Source organism: Amphiprion ocellaris, chromosome 2, assembly GCF_022539595.1.
Source record: "Amphiprion ocellaris isolate individual 3 ecotype Okinawa chromosome 2, ASM2253959v1, whole genome shotgun sequence".
NCBI classification, from domain to species: domain Eukaryota; kingdom Metazoa; phylum Chordata; class Actinopteri; family Pomacentridae; genus Amphiprion; species Amphiprion ocellaris.
This window is the reverse complement of record NC_072767.1, coordinates 12810491-12833751: the sequence shown is the minus strand read 5'-3', so window position 1 is coordinate 12833751 and position 23261 is coordinate 12810491. Positions and strand designations below refer to the sequence as shown.

The following is a 23261-nucleotide window of genomic DNA, read 5'->3' as shown; positions in this document are numbered from 1 at the left end:
AGTGCTAAAAAAGTGTATAAATTGTTAAAAAGTAGTTTGATGTAGTCAATAAATAAATAAGCCAAATGTAGTGGAATACTGGCTAAAAAAGCCTTTTGTTTTCCAGATCTACAGCTTTATATACACATTTATTTCTATTTTATTTACTGAAATTCCATGACAATTTTATCTTTTAATATAAACTTTTCAGCTTTTATATAGATGTTTATCTTACTTTTTTGCATCTTAGCACAAGCTTTGCTTTTATATTCTCAAAATTGTATTTTTTTTTTTAAAAAAAAATCTTATTTGGACTTGGCGCCCTTAGGCCTCAGAAGATTCTGCCCTATAGGGGGCTCCATACATACTCATACATTTTCTTTTAAATAAGGAAAATCTAGCATTTTCTCACTGTAGGAGCTTCAGTAAAAATCAGCTAGACTTCTCTTGTAGGTTCTTGAAGACGTTTCACCTTCATCCAAGAGGCTTCTTCAGTTCTGAGTAATAGGGAGTACCAGAATATATAGTCACTCCAAGTCACATGACTGATGGTCCACTAATGACCAGGACTCACCTGTCTCCGGGTGCGAATGTTGTGAAACCAGGCGGTCCACCAACAATGACAGCAATCTGGTGATGGAGCTGCCAGTTTACACAAAAAAAAGTGTGAATCTGCCAAGTCAGGAGTGACTCAAGATGTTTACGATGATGAAGCTTTCTGGGGAGAGACCTTATTACTGAGTTGTAGGTGTTTGATAAGTGGTGTCATAAACCCCCTCCTCTGTTTAGAGATAGTTGTGGATGGAACAATCAGAACTGAAGGAGCCTCCTGGATGAAGGTAAAACATCTTCAACAACTTACAAGAAAAGTCCAGTTGACTTTTACTGAAGCTTCTATGATTACCATGACCTGGATGACTGAGAATCTTCACAGATATAGCATTTTCTAGTTATTCTTCAATTTGAAAACTTTTTTACTTGTCATTTCCATTATTGGTAGTATGAGTTGAGCATGAGAATTTTTTGCAACTTTTCAGATGTGATTTGTTCAAACACAAACTGTGTTTCTATTTCTGTCTTTATTAAGCCTAACAAACAAACAAACAACCTAACATTCAGGAGTTAAACAGTGCAGACAGAGCTCAGGCTGGACTGTAACAAACAGTTTGATAACAAACAAAAAGGAATTAATTGATTAATCGATCAGCTCCTGATAGAGGATTAGAGGAAATTGAAAGGGGGTTGTCAACATGTCAACAGAGTCTGATCGGTATGGAAGCCCATTCCTATTAACAATTAACTAAGATGATGATAAAGACAAAACTTGAGATTTTCTTGAGGAGATTCTGAGGTGAAACTTCTAAATAAAACCCAAAAGTTTGTTACACATATAGCTTATTTTTAATTTTGATCAGATCACATGATCTACTTAAGCAGATCGAGTTAACCCAAGGAAAGAAAATTGTAGATGTTTGAACATAATTTTAATAAGTTCAATTTGACAATTCTAAGACCATTGAGAAGGCAGTTTAAGAGCTATTTCACGTCCATACTGGCAAAAAAAAACCCAACAAAAAACAACTCGGCTCTTCTGCTTTCTGTAATGTCCAAAAACAAAACATTCTGTCTGCAAAATGTGTATATATTTCAGGGCTAGCATGTGTAATGTCCAGAGCACCTCTGCTTTTAATATTGGTGTAGATCCAAATGTTGTCTGGAAGATGCTCACCAGAGTTGAGGGGTTAATGCTGTTAGTGCAGACATGGTGGCGTTGAGGCTGCACTCTAGTGCTGTTCATGATGTGAATACCGAACAATATTGGGTCTTCTATGGGACTTTATGTATTTCTGACTTCCCATTCAGCTCACTTTTATAGCTGGACTTCCTCATTTGACAGTTTACTTCGTTGCTTTAATGGTACACTATGTTCCATGTTGGCTCTTGTTTTGCACTTTTGCTGCTGCGTCATCAATAAAAAAATCTATTCCAAAACATATTTAAAAAGATTTAATGTAACTATTATTTTCTAATTTTTTTTAAGTGCTGTCAAAATTATTTTAAGATTTTTTTAAGGCCTAACTTCACTTAAATGGCTTTTGGACATTGAAGATCTTTTTAAGGACCCCGTAAAATGTGTTTTTCTAAGCCTTTGATGGACTTCGATTTCGATTAATGACTAATCCATTCAGCTTTAAAGTTTATTCCTGCACTTGAATGCTGATGAAGATCCCGTGATAAGTTCAAAATCTCCAGAAGAGTAACTACATCTAGTAAGTTGTTGTCTTGTTTTTACTTGCTTTGCATGTACTGATTTTATTTGTGATTTATTTTTGGTAGGAAAGGGGCTTCCGTAGATCTGACACATGACTGAACAAATTAAACAGAACAAAACATCAGATTTCTCTGACAAGCAGAATAATGTTTTTCCTTCCTGCTTTCAAACAAATTAATGTGAGTACACTGACATCACTACTAACAACAATAATACAGACACCAAGTACAAAATACATTCTGACCCATCGATTCTACAAGTTTTACACAGTTAACTTTTTACAAAAATATCACATCAAATATATTCATTATTCAGAGTTCAGATGCTTCTCAGACACATAAAATGCCACAATTATAATTCTGTGATAAGACATACTTTATGGAGTGTTTTTAATTTGTAAGAGTTTGTTTTAGAGCTGAAAACCATTAGAGGAACAACAGAAAACTGACTGAATGCTGCTTTGACAAGCATTTACTCATGTAGGTTATTTTTCAAACAAATATATCAAACATATGACAACATATGGCAATTTTATAGATGTATTTTTATTTTACTATTGAAAACGTAGCTCCATATGCAAATGAAATCATACAGCATTAGAATTAAATTAAATCAGATGAGTTATAAATTCTTAATATAGAGCGCAGGTGCAACATTTAAACCCTTTATTAAGTGTCTTATTTGAAAAATTGGGTTCTTAGTCAAGATGTGAAATTTGTTGAGAACTGATTATTAAGATTTTGGGTTTTGTTGTTTGTGTATGTGTTTGTGAAAAGCAGCTGAGCTCTGATTTCACATGGGGATTTCCTTATGTAAAGGTTTCAAGGAAAGAGAAGAGGGAAAAAATCTCCATGAATTAATCTGTATTTCTTAAATATTTGACAGCTGTGTGTTTAAAGCGCTACAGGTTCTAGTGGTTCTTAGAGGGTGAGTATAAAGTCAGATTCTTCTATGAGGATCAATAACACTTTCTATGAAGCTCATCACTGCCATTCAGTAATATCAACCATCACAATGAAATAAGACACATCAATAATTCATGACTACAGCTTCTATAAACCCTCAGGATGTTTTAAGTGTCTGATCAAGTGCATTTTTTTAAGGCTGTGTTCTGGATCATGAGGATGTTTGGATGAAATCTGCAAAGCCACTTTCTTGCCCGGCCAGGTTCTGAATGAAGCAGAACCTTTAAGCAGGTGAGCTGAGATAAACCTGAGATCCAGCAGTGAAACCAGTCGATCTTCCTGCGGGTGACGTGATGGTTCTGACTGAAGGTTGTGAGCTACATACAGAGCAGGACCTCCTCTATCTCAGGGTTCACTGATCCCACTTTAACCAGCTGGAAATTCTCCATAAGTGCTGTGAGTTCTGATCCGCTGAAGGTTCATGAACACTCCACATGGCACTGTTCACATGTTTCTGTACAAACACAAACTCTCCATCTGACTCTGTACATCATCCTCTCCTCCGCCCAGTTACGACCGGATGTTTGGATGTTTAGGATGACGAGGTGATGTTCCCCGAGGACACCACTGTCGTCTCCCTTGGTGAGTACTCCGTCTCCTCCTTGTTGGGGTGGGAGGAGTTATCCGATTTGCTGCGGCTGAACTCTGCCCCCATGATCGGACCCGTAAATTTCACCCTTGGCCGGATGCAGGCAGTGCAGCAAAGCAGCGTCTTGAGGAATGCGCACCGCATCTCGTTGCTGGTCAATGTGTAGATAAGGGGGTTCATTGCAGAGTTGAGGACGGCGAGTGCCAGGAACCACTCGGCCTTGTAGAGGATGGGGCAGCTCAGTGTCTCACAAGCCACATCCAGAAGCAGGAGAATGAAGAGTGGAGCCCAGCAAGCAATGAAGCAGCTCAGGACAATGATGACTGTCTTCAGCAGGGCCATCGACTTCTCTGAGCTCTTGCTATTGGCACCAGCATTGCCACGACCATTGGACACTTTGCGGAAGACAAGTTTGCGGCTTCGAGTGCGCACCAGCGCGTAGATCCGAGCATAGAGCACTACGATGGCCATAAGAATGATACTGAAGACAGTGGTGCAGAACAGGATGTAGGTCTTGTGGTAGAGTGGCAGCACGGTGGAGCAGTGTGTCATGCTCTGGATGCAGTTCCAGCCCATCACCGGCAGTCCACCGAGCACCGCCGCGATCATCCACACGGTACTGATGAGCAGGAAGACGCGGCAGGTGTTGCCGTTGTTATGCAACTTCATCTTCAGCATGGTGAGGTGGCGCTCAATGGCAATGGCCAGCAGGCTGAAGACGGACGCTGCCAGCGCCACAAACATGCTACCTTCCCTGAAGAACCACTGTGTGGGTGTCAGCTTGTACGTGTTGGCGCCCGACAGCAGGATGTTGGCAGTGTAGACAACGCCGGCCAGCAGGTCAGACAGTGCCAGGTTCCCAATGAAGTAATACATGGGCTTGTGAAACTTCTTGGTTCTCCAGATGGTGGTCAGGACCAGGATGTTCTCCAGGATAATGAAGCAGCACACGATGATGAAGACCACAGAGTCTGCCTTCAGACCAGAGTCCTGCTGTGTCTTGCGAAACTTGCCGGTGTAGTTGTAGTGCTTGGCGATCAGGTCAGAGTAGCTGGGCTCAGCCATGGCCTGCAGCTGCAGAGGGAGTCTGGCAGGGGGCGCTGTGTCCTCAGACTTCAGTCCTTCATGTCAGGTAGTAACCCTGAAGAGGTGCAGAAAAAGTCCTGTTGCTGGACAGGGACATATTCCTGCAGAGAGATGCAGTAAAATTTTTAATAACTGCTCAGAGATCAGCTTGTTAGTCGTCACACATCTTTAAAAACAAACTTCAAAACACTCCGAGTTCACACTACTGAAGTATTCTTTAAACCCACTCAGGACATAAAATAAAACCTCTAATCATCACTGTGAGGGAGTGAAGATGAACAGAAACATCATTTAAAGCTTCACTTCAACTGTAAAGAGTCAAACTGCACTGGTCTCTCATCAACAACTTTAAATCAGTCTGTGCTGCAAACTCAGAGTGCTTAAGCTGTAAATGTATACAGTTAGTCAACCAAAACATGAACCAAAGCCATTCAGACATCGCTTACATACAGATATGAGTTTTTAAACCTAGAAAAATCCATTTAAAGCTTTACTTGCTGAAGGCTCATGAACCTGATCTGTTTCTAATCAGCTGGTTAGAGGACAAACATCACAAAAAAACAACCTTTAAACACCTCAAACATGTTTCTTTAAAGCCAAGCGTCCTTAAATCTGTGAAATGTATACTTTTTAATCCCAAATCAACACATAGTGGCAGTCAATCAACTTAAATAAGTTTGAATTTAAGTTGGGTCATTTTTGGTTTAGAAATAAGAAATAATAATATAATAAAATAAAAACATCTGAAATATCCTTCAGTTTCTTCAGGAGTTAATAATGCCTCATAGTTTTAGTTTGAGTCAGAAAGCTGCTGCGGGTTCAAAGGCTGCTCATAAAAAACTGTAAACAGGATCACAGTCACCTTGTTAGTGGACAACCAGTCTTTCAAATGACTAACTTTTATACTTTTACTTTACTGTTGGAGTTTGCTTGAGGTGAAGAATGTTATCTGAAGCAACTCTGAAAGCCTCAGTCTATGTTAACAGTGCTGTATGGGAGACCGAAAATGACTAAATACAGAAATCAAACAAATGCAACACATTAGTTAATTATGTAACTTTATGAAATCTTGGCTAACTTTAACATATATTTGATTGAGTTATGATGGTAAATGAACAATTTTAGAGGGACCATACACTACTGTTCAAAAGTTTGGGGTCACTTAGAAATCTCCTTATTTTTGAAAGAAAAGCAGTTTTTTCAATGAAGATAACATTAAATGAATCAGAAATCCAGTCTAGACATTGTTAATGTGGTAAATGGCTATTCTAGCTGGAAACAGCTGATTTTCAATGGAATATCTCCATAGAGGTACAGAGGAACATTTCCAGCAACCATCACTCCTGTGTTCTAATGCTACATTGTGTTAGCTAATGGTGTTGAAAGGCTAATTGATGATTAGAAAACCCTTGTGCAATTATGTCAGCACATGAATAAAAGTGTGAGTTTTCATGTAAAACATGAAATTGCCTGGGTGACCCCAAACTTTTGAACGGTAGTGTGAATGAAAGTAAACATTTGTCCACATTTCACCTATTTCATTATAGTCCTTGTTTTGGCATTTATACTCTCCATAAAGTCACCAAGCTGCTGAGAGTCAGTAACCCAAGGAAATAAAATTGTCTTGTTTCATTCATCGGACAAACATACAAAAAACATGATCTTGTCACGTAAACGTGATTTTTTTTTCTTCTAAAATATTCCCTAATTGAACTATAGAGAAGCTCATTCCTTACTTTTAGTCTCACTGGTGATCAAACATTCTGAAAACAAGCTTTACAGCCCAGAAAGAGGACTTAGTTGAGGAAGTCCTCAGTGGAAACTGTGGCATTTAGACGGGAAGGTGTTTGATAAACTTCTGGAAAAGGCTGCTGGTCGGTCAAACATCTCAGATTCAGAGATCCAGGGTTTTGTTCTTACATATACACATGTCTCCGCGGGTTTTAAAGCCTTAGTAACTGCGTTTAATGCCTCCTGGCTGGTTTTTCATAGACAGAGTTCATCCTGAGGAATAAGCCGTCCATTCAACACACTTTAAACCGTGTACAGTGACTGTGGAGCGTTTTAATCCTCAGCTCCGCTTTCTGCTCCTCAGCACAGCTCAACCATTCCCGACGCTCCGCTTCTTTACTTTGACATTTTAGTTCCTCAAACACGGACTGAGTTTGCCCTGAAGCCCAGCATCGATCTGAACACGATTAAAGCGCTTTTCACCGAGATAAAAGTGTTTAGTTTTTTTTTTTTTTTACCTTGAGTCAGAGTCCAGATGAAGACAGTCCGACAGCAGAGTGAAGGAGAGAGGACACACATACACACACACGCCGACACACACACCGACACACACTGAGGAGGAGGAGGATGGTGGGATGAAGATGCTGCCCTCCTCCAGCTCCCCTCATTGTAGCTTCTTCTCCTTTATTCTTCACTTCATCAATCAAACTGAGCGATAATTACAAAAAAGAAACCCCAGAAACACAACATGTAGTGTTTTACAAGTACAGTCATTGCAAATGTTTTTCCTTTGTGTAGATTCCCAGGAACATGTGAAGGTCACTAACAGCAGTAAATGGCTCATTCCACAACTGGAGAACATTTTACCAAATAATCCATGTACAAAATACTAAAACATGCAGTTGTTGTGTAACTGTACTTGAGACCAAATCTGAAAAAAAACTAGGAGAAAAGAATGTCTGAAAATGTTTTTTTAAATGCCAAATAAGTCTGAAGTTCCCCCTAAAATAACATTTTCCTCTTGTCCCACCCCCTTGATGACCAAACTGAATCTCAAATAAAACAGTTAAAATGAAATTTAAATCTCCTTTTTTGGTTTTATTTTTTTCTTGTAGTTGTAAACCTTCAAAACTCACAGTGGCTGGAAGTCAACCAGTCTTGTGACCAGTGATCCTTAACTTCTTTGTCGACTTTTTGTAATGTGCTTTTTCTGGGACCTATTGTCCTGCGTTTTACTGTTATGCTTTTTTTTCTTTACCAGCCTAGGGACTGTGGATGTAAATTAGCATTGTTGCTATAGTCCAGCATATTTACGTCTACTGCTGTCTAAATAGACTTTCATTAATGTGCACTGTTCCTATCAAATAAATAAATAAATAAATTTTGGGAATTTTTTTTAATCGACTTATTTTAAATAGTAGTTATCATGCATGGGATGTGTGTCCCACAACAGCCCTGTTAGCATAACCTTTTTGTCTGGTAGAAGAAGACAAAACAGCGAATCACATGAAACGCTGGAATTAACATCATCCAACAGTTTTCCTAAAGAATGGGTAGAGCAAAGCTATGTCCTCTCTTCTATTTTTCATATTTTCATAACATTGTCAGCCTTGATTGAATGTCTCACTCTACGTCATATTACCAGGATAAGACAAATTCTTTTTACTTTTTTCTTTACTTTTTTTCCCATCAGTCAGTTTGTCCTCTTGGCCAGCAGTAACAGCTAGCTAAATATCTAGCTTCTACTGCTGTGAAAAAGCTAACATTAGCATGGATTAACAACATTGTTACTGTAACATGGAATAAAAATGATGAGCCAATCAAGTCTTTTATAATTTATTACCTACTACTGATGAATATGGAGCAGAAAATTGTGAAAGAGAAGGTTTATTTTTCAAACATTTTGATGCCAAAATATGCTCCAGTTCTGGAATGATCCAAATCCAGATCCCACAGCAGCAGAATGAAATCACAGAGTGAAGACCAGGAGAGACACTGCTGTAAACAGCTGATGGTGGAAACTGAACAAAAGCTTTTCACACAACAGTTTGCAAAATATTGTTTAGACAGACTCGCCATGATTTTGATAACTAAATGTTACATCTGTGCCCCATGTTTTTTATTTTACATTTTTTAAACATACAGTGACATTTTTCCTCGGTTTCTAAAATGTATTTAATAGTTAAAAATTGTCATAGATTGCTGCCTTTGCATAAATGTCTTGGATCCATAAAAATGTAACTTGCCTTATTCTTTGTCCCTTACTTGTATATATATTTACATTTTGTTTTTTTTTTTGTTGTTGTTGTTGTTATATGAATTCTTAAATGTTACAGTAGAGTTGGTAGATCTCAATTCTGGCTAATGAAGATTAAAGAAACATTATTATTTTTTGTACATGTCTGCAATTTACAAGTTATGTTTTAAAAGAACAAAACTGTAATTTACTGGTACTACAATGACAATTCTGACTGACTGTGGTGGCAATATTCTATAAATACAATGTATCATTTGAAAGTCTAGTTACAATTTTATACACTGTTTAGGACACTGTACAACTGTTTAGGTAAATTCTAAAAGTTCATTTGTAAAAATATAGTAAAATACTGTCAGTTATGGTTGTCAGTATTTTGTTGCAACTTTACCTGAAAATATCTACTAATGTAACAGTGCCTTTAAAAATTAACATTGACCAAGAGAAATATTATTAATTTGTCCCACCAATTCCCAGAGAGTTGCATTATTAATGGATTCTAATGTCTCTGCACTCTTTTATAAGCCAGATTTATAGCTTTGTAAGACGTTTAAAGGAAAATATAATACCTTTTTTTCAGCAGAGAATATTTAATAATTTAAAGGCTTATTGAAGAAACTGTATTCTATTGTCTATCTATTACACATCCACAATTGTATAATAAAGCCTTCCAAGACTAAGCTTGACAACCTTTAAGTCCAGTTTGCTTGAAAGTTCATTAGGACAACAGAAATATGAACAACCATGAAGTAATCGTGTTAAAGCCACATGGATTCAACCCCACAATTTAAAACCGATAAGAACAGTAAAGTAACATACTTCTACAACTCCCACATGCTGGAAATAAATTAAAATAATATGTGAACTATCCTTTACCATAAATTGCACATTACTTTCAGTAAAAAGAGTTGCACAAAAAAACACAAAGTGAAGATGTTAATAAAAGTGATATATTTTTACTTTTTTAACTATACATTTATATAAATATTGCATTCCTTTTGTTCCCTGAGTGGCTAACAACCATCTGACCCCCTCCATCCATACTGGCTGTGTGACCTCTGACCTTCATTAGATCTGATGTCAGCATTGGGAGGGCCTCAGCTCCTCTGTTCTGAGGGTGGATGTCAGGTTAAAACAGGGCAGGTGGAGGCGGGGGAGTAGGGCAGACCGCAACTGACTGATTGGAAAGAGGTGCATAGGGGTGGAAATTATGCCTTTTTAAAAATGCATTTATTTATAGCTCTGTCCCATATATTTACACATATGATTAAACAAAATGGGAAAAACTAACTAAACTGAGACATATAGGATACAATTAAAATGATTTGCATATACACCTCAACTTAATAAAGTCACATCTGCTATTTATGACTCTGTCAAGGAACGTGGAGGAGTAATGTGACGATCGGCAGTGGTTTGTCCATCTCTTTGTCAGTCTGTTAGCAACATTACTCAAAAAAGAATTGACGGATTTGGATGAAATTTTCAGGGAAGGTCAGAAATGACACAAGATATTAGATTTTGGCAGTGATGCGGCTTATAGTCTGGATCCATGGATTTGTTAAAGATTTCTGTATCCTTGCGAGATAGCGGTATAGTGTCACTGTAACTGACTACAAGTGAACGCTACATCAGCTGCTTGCTGACGATCACATGATTGTGATCCTACTACAAATCCATGGCTGTGAACCACAAATGTTTAAAGATTTTATCTGTTGGAAATCACACAATGAGCCTAGGCGGAGTATTGCACTCTCTCAGTGTTTTTCTTGCTTACATATTCAATTCAGCTTAATTTATTGACACATAAAATTTAACTAAACTTAGTTGCATAAAGGACTTTACTACATTTTTTTATATTTCAGCTAAATGTATTTACTTACATACAATTAAGCTAATATAAACTGATTTTATGTAGTTACGATTCAGCTATATTTATTTACATGTAGCATTTATCTAAACTGAGTTACTTATAGGATGTAATTAAATGTGGGATTCAGTGGCATTTCAGGGTGATGGAACTAGCTGAGTAATCCTCCCTTTCTAAGCCACAACATTAAAACCACCTGAATAATACTGTGTAGGTTTCCCTTGTGCTGCAAAAACATCTCTGATCTGTTGAGTCCTGAACCCCACAGACTTCTGAAGGTGTTCTGTGGTATTTATGGACTTTCAGTTCAATTCAATTCAATTTTATTCATATAGCGCCAGTTACAGGTCAGATTGTCTCAAGACGCTTTACAGAACCCATACGCCTGAACCCCCAGAGCAGCCCTAAGGTGACAGTGGCAAGAAAAACTCCCTTTTAACAGGGAAGAAACCTCGAGCAGAACCTGGCTCTTTATGTGGGGGGGACCCATCTGCCTGCTGGCTGGCGGGTTGAGAGGGACAGAAGAGGTAGAGGGGTAGAGGGGTAGAGAGGTAGAGAAGTAGAGGAGTAGAGAGGCAAAGAGGTAGAGGTAGAGGGGTAGAGGGGTAGAAAGGTAGAGGTAGAGGGGTAGAGGGGTAGAAAGGTAAAGGTAGAGGTAGAGGGGTAGAGAGGTAGAGAAGTAGAGGGGTAGAGAGGCAAAGAGGTAGAGGTAGAGGGGTAGAGGGGTAGAAAGGTAGAGGTAGAGGGGTAGAGGGGTAGAAAGGTAAAGGTAGAGGTAGAGGGGTAGAGAGGGGGAGGGATGGGAGAAGAGGCAGTTGGGGAACAAGGAACATATAACACACAGTTGGATACATGTATGATAAGATAAATGATACGTACACAGTACAAGCTAACATTGAGATTGATTCATAGTTTACTGTTATGATGTACGGCTCTGGCATTAAATATACCATATATATAGCTGATAGTAAAATTCAAACAGTAAGTAGATGAGCATATCAAGTATAGTGAGGGCGATGCAGAGTAGACTGGTGGAAATGGGGAGCTGGAAGCAGTGGGCTGGAGGAAGGTCAGCAGCAGCATCCCAAAGTGGACATGATGGAGACTAGGCCAGTTGGTGGGACAGAAACCACAGATCTGAAGCATCTAGCTCTGGGACCAGGGACTTTAGCAGCAATGTTTGCAGTCAGAGTGTTACCTTGCTGGAAGAGGCCACTGCCACCAGGAAATACTGCTGCCATGAGGGGGTGTATGTGGTCTGCAGCAATGCTAAGGTACATGTCAAAGTCATGTCTGCATGAATGCAGGACACAATGTTTCCCAGCAGAACATTTACCAGTACATCACACTTGGTACTTCCACCAGCTCATCTTCTTCCCAAAAATGCATCTTACTGCCCTTCACCAGGTAACCAAAGCAAGCACACCCAGTCATCAACATGATTCGTAAGACTAAGCCACTTTCCTCCTTTGCTCCATGGTCCAGTTCTGAAGCTCATATCATATTGTACGAGCACTTTAGAAAAGGGTTCTAAACACTCTAACCAATCTGGAGCTACAGAGCACGTTCTGTGTTCTGTCACCGTTCTATCATAGCAGCATTAAGGTTTTCTGACATTTGTGCTACAGTAACTCTTCTGTGCAGTCAGATCATACAAACCAGCCTTTACTGCCCAAACACATCACTGACTCTTGGGCACCCATGGCCCTGTTTCTGGTTCCTCAGCTCTAGTTTCCTGGAACATGTTTGGTCCATACTAAGCTCTGCATGCTAGGAACAGCCGACAACAGCTGTTGTTCTGAAGATGCTCTGACTTCGTCATCCAGCCATCACAATTCGGTTCTTGTTCAAATCTCTCATATCGTTACACTGCCCATTCTTCCTTCTGCAGAGCTGACTGTTCACTTACTGCTTAATATATATATACTGCCCTTTGATAAGTGCCATTGTATTGGGATATGCTCGTCTCTTCTCTGCCCAGTGGTTTTCATGTTGGGGCTGGTTTGCGTGGTTGTTGCCACTTCACTGTAGAACCTGAGTTTGATTTGTCTGTTCTGCACTAAAAACATGGCCGACTCCATGGAAGAGGACTTGTTCCCTATGTATATTTAAAAGGCCTATCTTTAACTAACAAGTTCTCAGTTACTATGTTCCATTTTTACCAATACATCCCCCTAAATCCTACACACTGGGCCTGTATTTACATATATGATTTCTGGATAGCAGCTCTTGCCTCGTACTAAAGAACATTTATATATGCTTGCAGACACATCTACACCAAAAGAACATAAAAAGAAGACACCTGTTTGATATATAAATTACTGACAGGTGTCTGACAACATAACATTATCACTGTGTGTGACCATAGAGAGGACTTTGCAGTAGAGTTGGTTTCGTGGTCAGACACGTGTGATTCCTGTAAAGTAAACCTCCCGAGAAAAAAAAACTTCTGTAAATCAATGCTTCAGGACTGGAAATTACATCACCTTAGGACATAAAACCTCACTTCTTGGGGGTCTGATGATGTTTATATCTTTTTTCACAAGAAACACCCTGACACTGGTTTAGAGAGGTGCATTGTGGGATCAGTTCTGTGGGATGTCTGTGCTGTAACCTCACTTCCTGTCCATTGTTTTAGACCTGCAGGTCAATCGGTCAGACTCGAACTGTTGGTTAACAGTGAGGTTGAGGTCTCCTCTGAGGTAAACCTAGAATCCTACCATTTTTAATGTCTTTTTGACAAATTGGGAACACTGGAAAAATTCCAGGGATTTACTGACAACATAACATCACTTTATGGAGAACTAGTAGTAATATTCTGTGATCATACTGGAATTATACTGGCATTAAACAGATTCATGCTGATTACATTAGACATATACAGACATATTCCCAGGGAGTATACTGGAAATATTTCAGTGAAACAAAATTAAAGGTATACTGGTATCACGAAATGAAATCAGAATGTTAATATGGTGAGAACTTTTTGAGATGAACTCTTAGAGTTTACAGTGAATGTGCTGTAAATTGTAGTTAAACAGTGGAATGAAAGTGGAATTTTACTGGAACTATACTGCATATAGATTACATCACACTGAAAATACTGTAAATACACAGGGGCTTAACAAGGACAATATAAAGTGGAAAAAGGTGTGGAAATATAATAGGACCATGTGGAGACATATTGGAACCATACTGGGAGTATACTGGAACTCGATTCACACCGTGGCACCATCAAGACAGAATCAAAGGGGGAACACTGAAAATATTCCCTGAATATACTAGGAATACAGAGCATATATTAACTGGCAATATAGTTTCCAATATATTATTATAAATATACTGGGGATATATTGAGAGCATACTAATCCTGTAATACATTGAAAAATAATGAGAAATACTGAGAATATATAGGATATTTAATGATACTATTCTGACCAAAATGAAAGGAGTGGCAAATCATACTCTGAAAATATAATTATAATAGCTGGCAATAATCAAATGAATATACTCTAAGAGTAGTTTCATCATATCTGCGGATATACTGAATTTTTCCGACACTATCCTTAAAGTTATATGTTATAGCAAATTTACTGGGAATATATATAGATTATAAGACGAAAGTGGTTTTATGCACTAATTGTATGGGTTCAGGTGCTAGTGCAGATTGTCCGCTAAGCAGAAGGTTGGCAGTTTGATTCCTCGCCCCTCAGCATGCCAAAGCGTCTTTGGACAAGACACTGAATCTGAAGTTGCTCCCTATAGCAGGCAGGAACCATGCATGGCAGCTCTGTTGCAATTGGTGTGTGAGTGTATGTGTGAATGGGTGCATGAAAAACATTTTAAAGCACTCAGAGCAGCATTTCGGTAGGAAAATGTTATAAAAGTGCAGACCATTTACCATTTACCATACTGGAAATATGGGGATATACTAGGATCATAATAGTACATAGTAGTAGTATATATTGCCACTACGCACATCTACTGTATATTTACATTGTTACCCCACCAAGGAATGCAGTGGAGTTATGTGACGATTGGTGTACGTTTGTCCGTCTGTCTGTTATTCCATCTATGCGCAACATTACTCAAAAACAGACTAATGGATTTGGATGAAATCTTCAGAGAAGGTCAGAAATGACACAAGGACCACCTCATTAGATTTTGGCATGCAGCCAGATGCGGCTTTTAGTCCGGATCCACAGATTTGTTAAACATTTCTGTATTATTGTGAGATAGCGACACGGCATAGTGACTGGGCAACATATGATTGCGATCTTACTACAAATCCACCGCTTCACACTTATTGGGACTTATCCATATGAAATGATGCAAGGAACAGTTGATTAAATTGTGGGGGTGTTTCAGTACCACCAATTCCCACCGCCCACTACATATTTAGGTCATGCGATTCGGTATCCGTACATAACGTACACATGCACAACACATATCTGTGCTCAGGGCAATGTCATTTTGTTTGTGGGTACACCTATATTAAATGGTCACATTTTATGTTGCCATGATTTCTGATCATCAATAACTAATATACAGATGCTATATTTCTAAATTTAAAAAAATGCTGCAATTCTGACAATACTGTATGGGGGAATGAACAGCCCTGGCAGAGTACTGCGTTCTCTGAGTGCTTTTCTTGTTTTCAATATATTACAGATGTACTTTCTTTCTATTTCATGTTGTTGCCATTATGGCCCAATACACTCACAGTATTGTCAGGAATTCACTGTATTTGTGGCACTGGGAAGGAACCAAAAACCTCGCCTTTACTGGGAAAGACAAAAACCCTGCTACAGAGCCAGGTTTAGTGAGGGTAGGCATCTGTCTCGACCAGCAGAAATACGGTCCCATTATGTTCCCATTGTATGTCCAGTTACAACAGTATGGTCTCAATATATTCACAATATCTGAGTATAATTAAGGTGTTTTTGAGTGGTAGAACTGATACATATTAAAAATGTATAAGAATGCGTCTATAGTAAAATCTTGTTTCGATTCCGGTGTCCATATATGGTTGTATTCTTTTTCGGGAACTTTTCCACTTACTCAAGTCTCAGTATCTTCCACTGCATATTTCCAGTGCTCCTAGAAGGACCCCATTATATTACAGACTTATTATCAATATATTTGTATTACTATATGCACCATATAAATTCCAGTTGAATATCACTAGATGTAGAGGAGACCCTGAGGGCGTCAGCTGACTTTTGGACTGGGTTGACCGGCAAAGCAGGCAAGGAGGTAATCCTGGAGACTAGGTGAACATATGCACTGCAGTATGGCTGGCAGGCATCACTCTAAACATGGTGCTACTCTGAACTGCACCATCATAATAACAAATAGGAAGACACAAGCAGGTTGTGTCAAGTGATACGGGGAAGACTTTTTCCATATTCTAGCACTAATAGCATTCCACTAATCTTGCAAACAGCAAAAGACAATTTGTGTGCAAAAATTACAACACGCATTTCCTATTTTCTCATGAACTTCGCTCTACAATTTCATATCTATTATAAGCTGAAGTTTGCCGCTTCGAGCTGCAGGTAGGGGTTTTTCCTTTAAGTTTGTTCAATGAATGGATCATCAGACTGCATCAGGACCCAAATGGGAGTCTCCAAAGCACGAGAGTTGCAAGGCGACAGGCAGGTGTACTGATAAAGACCAAGTATGAGAGAGACAAAGGGCAAGAGGGGGATGACAAAAGCAAAACACACCAAGCACACCTCACTCAGACTAAAACGTAGGGTTAGGGGTGCCAGTGTCATTTTCAAAGATTCCTAATTCCTAGTTTGTAAATAATATGTTAAGAATATGTAATTTGGCAGAATATTGGGATATTAAATATAATTGCAAAAGTGTTGGAAATGTATTGACCCCATAATAGATCAGAAGTTTAATCTCACTGGATATAGTATATTAATATATTTAATGAAGTATTTCCACTTTCATTCCACAATATGATGCCAGTATAATTTCTGTACGTTCTCAGTGAGAACCTAGGAAAGTGTAAACTGGCAGTACATTAGAATATGCATTTTACTGGGAGTAGACTGGGGTTCTACTGGAACCACAACAGATTTAAAATGGGATCCTACTGGATAAACTTAGACCATACTGGGACCATAATGGACCCATTCTGCTGTTGGACCTGTGACCAGTACACAGTTAGTTTCTAGTTTGCTGGAAATGGAGCTGAGATGAACAGAAAGTGTGGAGGGGGAGGACAGAGGAGGGTGGGGGGGGAGGTGATGGGGGTTGTGGGTAACAAAGGCCTCTTTCCTCAGAGCTGCTGACTGTATTCAGGCTCTGCATAGCTGAGCGTCACCATGACAACAGCTTGAGGGAAACGGGGAAACCAAGCAGCAGAACAACTGTGAAACTGAAGAACAGAAAATCACCCGCAAACACGAAGAGAAGATAACTTTAATGTGCTTCGAAATGTTACACAGTCCAAAGAAACAAAGACTCATTTCAAATTCAAGGTTTTTAAAGATATAACATAATGTAGCAGACCTGAAGAATAGTTCCACCTGAAGAAATGATGCAGGCATAAAGACACAGAGTCAGATTTAATATATGTAAACTCAGAGCCAGTCCTGCTCCTGATGTTGGTTCTGGTTTTGATTTTTGTCCCAAACCGAGATTTGTCAAAAGAATCATAAAGCGGTCTTGGTTCTTCTTTGGTTTTGGTCTGGATTATTGCTCCTTCTCATGGTCCTAGACTTGATTGTGAATCACTGTACAGTAACAGGTCCTGGTTATATTTTTGGTCATTTCTTGTCTTTGTCTTAATTACACTAAACAAAAGTGTAAATGCAGCATGCCCATGGTCTCCTTTCTTGACTGAAGAGGAAAAGTGAAAAACCGAATTTCAGTTGTTCTAGTTAGACAAGGGTTAGACGTAATCAGTTGTATACAAAAAAGTTTTGACCTGTTTAACTGATAACACATTTTGACCACTGAATTAATCCACACTCTAGTCAGGCGTGGCTCTGAAGGACCATGATCACATAATGTGAGTAAGTAGACAGACACTTCTTTGATCAGGGACTATTAAAGTCTGTTTTTTTTTTTAACATGACACAATGTCACAGATGACAGAGAGAGACATGAATTGGCTGCTGGCATGCTGGATGCTGGGACTTGAATGCCAACAACTCCATCATTTGTCATCTTAGAAATCCTTTTAGACTGCATGGTACATGTCTGACAATATGAATCTTTCCCAAAAATGTCCACCAACTTTGCCAAGCCCTGCAGGGAAGCTGGGACAAGTTTCCACAAGCATTGGAAACCTGGTAAACTCTTTGCATCGTAGATATGGCACTAGGACATGCAGATGGAGGACACACTTGTTACTGACTTGGTATTCGTGGTCTATGACCCAACTCTACATCTGTCCATTATCATTCAAAAATAGTCACGTTTTTTTCATAATGTCTATTCTGTTGTACAGGTGTTGTGTGTTGGAACAACTAATACTCTTTAACCTATGTAGAAAAGAATAGACAGAATTTAATTTGGGTTAAGTTCTTAGATATTTTAGAACCAGGATCAAGATCAGTGCAGATAATCTAGGTTTGGTCGTGGTTTTTGATATTGGTCCTGTTCCTAGTTTTGGTTCTGACATTGTCCTTGACCTCATCCCAGTCCAAGTCTTTGATCTGGTTCTGGTTGTGATTTTGATTTTAATGTTGGTCCTAAACTTTTTTCTGAATCAGAAAAAGGCCAATATACACTAATAAGTGCAGGTTTTGGTCATGTCTTGTCTTTGTCTCAGTTAGTTCTTGTTTAGTTCTGAAACAGGGCCAAGACCAGTGCAAGGGATCTATTTGTTATCATGATTTTTGTCTTTATTCTGGTCTTAATCTTGATATTGGCCCTGCTCTTGGCCTTTGATCTGATATTGTTCTTGTGATGTTGCGAATTTTGAACCAGCACAGGACCAGTATAGAATAAAAAGACACTACTGAACATGTCTCTGACATAATCCTGTCTTCGGTGTTGTCTTTATTCTGGTCCTGGTTCTTGCCTTATCCTAATTTTATTCATTTTCTTGGTCCAGCCTTGTCCCCATCTTCGTCTCGATCCTGGTGTTTATCTTGATTCCCTCTTCAGTCTTTTGATTTGCGTTCATCTGGTCTTGTTTTTAGTGATTTTATTCTAGTCCTGGTCCTCGTATTGATCTTGCTTCTGCTCTTTGTCTGCATCTTCATACTGGCCTCAGTGCCGGTCCTTTTGGATCTCTGACATTCTGCTGCAGTGAAACTTTAACTGCTGAACATCTGCACCCTGTAATTATGGTTTGGATTGGCTGAGTGCATGTGTGTGTGTGTGTGTGTGTGTGTGTGTGTGTGTGTGTGTGTGTGTGTGTGTGTGTGTGTGTGTGTGCGTGTGCGTGTGCGTGTGCGTGTGTGTGCTTTAGTGTTTAACAGGAAAGCATTAGCCAGCTTCTTCCTCTCTGACTTCCTGAGATGTGATGCGTTGTTTCCCCAGCTGTGAGGACTGCGGCGGCTCGCCATCATAACCCTCAATTGAGGGAGGATGGGGGGAAAGTTGAGAAGGTAGGTAATGGATGTTTCTGTTGTTCGAGTTAACATGGTGAAGAGAAAACATGGCGGCAAAAAAGGCCGAATCTTGTTTCTGAAACTCAAGGTAGTTAATGTGTGTGTAACTGGTGTTGTGGTAACATTCATATCTTTGCAATTAATCCAGTGAGGTTGAGGCTCACAGATCATGATGATGGTAGTCGAAAAATTTGTTAAGTTAGAAGGAGCAGATGGCCTTGAAGGGATAAAAAGCACAATGAACTACCAATGGACATTATTAAAACATTTAGGCCTATTCTCAAATAAATTGCAGTTGCAGACCATATTTAAAGTTCTATTCCTTTAATTTATATCATTATTTGCAATTCGTTTATGGTATGGTAAAAACTTTTGAAAAAAGGTTACAAAAATACATAAAATAGGCCTATCCTTGCATCGTTGCTTATCCTTGCATCCAGTCGGCCAAAACATCTGCAGTAACGTGTTTTTTCTTTATTAGGGTGACTGTCTTCAGCTTTATTTATTTTTACTACTGTAAATCGATCAGGGGGCTACACAGTGCCTTTTTGGTTAACACTTTTGCCTTGCAGCTAGAAGATCCCTGGTTCGTGTCCTGGCCTTCCCATGATCTTTCTGCATGGACTTTCCATGTTCTCCCTGTACATGCGTGGGTTTTCTCCAGGTGCTCTGGCTTCCTCCAACAGTCCACAATCATTCTGAGGTTAACTGGTGATTCTAAACTGTCCGTAGCTGTGAATGTAAATGTGGTTGTTTGTCTCTACGTGTAGCCCTGTGATAGACTGGTGACCTGTACAGAGTATCCCCTGCCTTTACCCTAAGTCAGCTGGGATACACTCCAGCACCCTACAACCATAATGAGGATTCAGGTGTGTAGATGATGATGGATAGATGATTAGATCAGTGCAGAACTGAAAACTCTGTACCAACTCACTTGATATGCCAGAAAAGACTCTCAGGAGCAATTTTCTTTTGCTGAAAATAAAATCAACCAATGGCTGTGATGATTCAGGTTTCATCCTGGGCATGACTGCTTTGTTCCAAATGGTTTACATCTAGAAACTATGTATCTGTGAAGCATTTGGCATAAAAAGGTTTGTTTAATAAATCTGCTTAAGATCCCAGTGACATATTAGAAGCTGTAAACAAATAAAGAAGTTACTGCTGCTACATAAACTTTGTACAGACTCTCTCTGTTAAGAGACAGTACTGACCCTACTGCTGTGTGATGCTACAGCTGTTTAATAAAGCCAAAAGCAAAAGCTCACATTCTAAATTTGTTTGTTCAGTGTGACAGTGAGATGTCACCTGGCAGTAGATTTTCAAATGTAAGTGACTTGGTGACAGCTCCCAGGAGGTAGAGGTCAGCTTTGATGATGATGTTTACCTCTGATAAAGCAATATATAGAAAGTGGATGGATGGATGGATGGATGGATGGATGGATGGATGGATGGATGGACGGACGTCTGCATTGCAACAATATTTTAAGCAGCCCTTACTTTAGGACAAACCTGTTTGAGGAATTTAGGTTAGGGCTTGGGGGTCCAGACTGTCCTTTATAAATACATACTAAGGAGCTTTTCTATTACAATACTTGCCTTATTCTAATGAAACTATTATGTGCTATGATACACTTCTACCAGCTGTGATTGATGGTCAGTCAATCTTAAAAGCATATTAGTTGATAAAAAAAATCAATACAAGTATAAATGTTTAAACAACATCCTGAGACAGCGCCTGTTTGTCTGCTTCTTTTATTACCACCTTTAAACTCCCTCTCTCTGAGATTTATGGAGCGTTTTAGTTTGTGTGTGTTTGTGTGGATGGACAGAGCAACCACGTATGAGAGTATTTGATGTCTTTTTGCCCTGAATGCCTTTGTTCCCTGACTTTAACCAACGGTTTTAATGGATAAACTGCTTCAGACAGATTTGACTTTAGTTTTTCTGACCTGAGGTTACATCAGGTCAGAATTGTTAAATATACAAACAGAGGATTTAATGCGTGATATTGGAAAGTATGAGGGCCTCTGTTGGGGTCAAATATCTGGGCAAAAGATTCAATATTACAACAAGAAATGCTGCAATTTTACACAAACTATGGAATGAGTACCAGAAAATCAGAGATACAGTGAAGACCTTGAACACCTGGAGGGAGCTTGAAGTAGAGTTGCTGCTCCTTTGCATGGAAACGTGCCTGTAAAGCTGGTCCAAGCTTCTGATTCAGATGACTCCTAGGTGACTTCCTTTTCAGGTTTTTCTGGCACATTGTGTCTCCTGTTAGGAGAATCCAGGGTAGACGCAGATCTCCCTGGAGGTACTACATATATCTCATCTGGCCTGGGAATGCCTGAGGACCTCCCAGGAGGAGCTGGAAAGCATCGCTTAGAGAGAGGGAGATCTGGAATGAGCTGCTTAACCTGTTGCCTCCACAACCTGACAGCAGGTAAGTGGGAGAAAAAAAAAGATGGATGGAACGTTGTCTAAAAATATTCCATTTCTAACTGTTGTACAATATATTCCAACTTTCAAGCAATAACGTTTTATAAAACATTACTTCCAAAATGTTTGATTTTCATCATGTCGTCTCAGTCCAATATGATTTTCTGTTCTGATAAAATTATTTGGTTTTATTAAATGTTATATTTTCCCATGTATTACTTTTTTAATTACTTATTTCTCGCAATGGTTACATTGCGAGAAATAAGTAATGCTCCAAGTAACGCTCTCTTCTTCAAAGTCACTGTCAGATCCTCCCAGAATGTGGGAGATTTACTATTTCTCCCACACTCTGGCAGCTTACTGAATTGCTGCAATTTTCTTTAATTATTTTTTTACATTTAAAAAAAATACTGTAACTTTTAAAAACATCTATACATGCATTTCCATTTTTGCTATAGCATTTTATAAGTATTACAAATTTTTAAAGTAAAAAGATCCTTTTTCTATTTTAAGTTTAGATATTATTTACTTCAAATATTAGGACTTTATTATAATTATGAATTTATCTTCTCTGCATTTTTTTTGTTGAATATTAATCTTTTTTTGCCTATTAACTTCATTTTTAAAATGCCACAATGTGCTGAAAGCATTTCTGAATTGTTTTTGCTTTTGAATTCAACTCATTTTTCAATGTTCACAAACTCAGGAATCAATTTTCAAATCATATATATTCAAGTTGCTCCAATTCTGTATCTAAAATTTGGATGAAAAAATACCATTGAACATCCAGGATACTTATAAAGAATGAGCTCTGTCTGAAGTCCTGTTAAGCTGCAATGGCCATGTGACATCAGACTTTAAATGTAAGTCTGGGCAGCAAATGCAGGAACCTGGCTGAATGTATGAATATTTTTATTTGCTTTCTATGTTGTTTGTTTTAGTGAAATTATGTAATGGATATGTTGCACATTGACAGCATTGATGTGGCACTTTAAATAAGGTGCCACTTTTAAAATTATGTCAGCATAGTTAACAGTATGTTAACATGATTTAATTGGGGCCGCACGGTGGCTCAGTTGCTAGCACAGTCACCTCATAGCTATTGGTTCGCATCCTGGCCTGGGCCTGGGATCCTTCTTCATGGAGTTTGCATGTTCTCCCTGTTCATGCGTGGGTTTTCTCTGGGTACTCCAGCTTCCTCCCACAGTCCAAAATCATGCTGAGGTTAATTGGTGATTCTAAATTGCCCGTAGGGGGTCTCTATATGTAGCCCTGTGATAGACCTGACCAGGTGTCCCCTGCCTTCACCCTAAGTCAGCTGGCATAGACTCCAGCCCCCTCATGACCCAAATGAGGACTAAGCGGTGTATAGATACTGGATGGATGGATGGTTAGATTGGTAATTGGAGCATCTGAAGGTAGCAGAACAAGTGTTGATACATCTGCAGCCCCCAATCAGAGTAGTTCAGCATCATTAAGTACCTAAACAAG

General features: G+C 39.0%; 1 protein-coding gene across 2 annotated transcripts; it reads right to left on the bottom strand.

The window, feature by feature from the left end:
- Nucleotides 1–1039: 1039 nt before the first annotated feature.
- On the bottom strand, nucleotides 1040–7290 carry s1pr1 (sphingosine-1-phosphate receptor 1). 2 transcript variants are annotated; one of them, XM_023293008.3, is made up of 2 exons: nucleotides 7141–7290; nucleotides 1040–4992 (listed from the first exon to the last, which is right to left on the bottom strand). In XM_023293008.3, exon 2 carries the CDS (start codon nucleotides 4868–4870, stop codon nucleotides 3749–3751), a length of 1122 nt encoding a protein of 373 aa, XP_023148776.1. In that variant the 5' UTR covers nucleotides 4871–4992; nucleotides 7141–7290; the 3' UTR covers nucleotides 1040–3748. The 2 variants fall into 2 exon arrangements, with proteins under 2 accessions (XP_023148776.1, XP_023148777.1); XM_023293009.3 differs by lacking the exon at nucleotides 7141–7290 and adding an exon at nucleotides 6628–7099.
- Nucleotides 7291–23261: the final 15971 nt, after the last annotated feature.

Coding starts and splice junctions, on each gene's coding strand:
- s1pr1 (XM_023293008.3), bottom strand. CDS start 4,870: ATGGCTGAGCCCAGCTACTCTGACCTGATCGCCAAGCACTACAACTAC.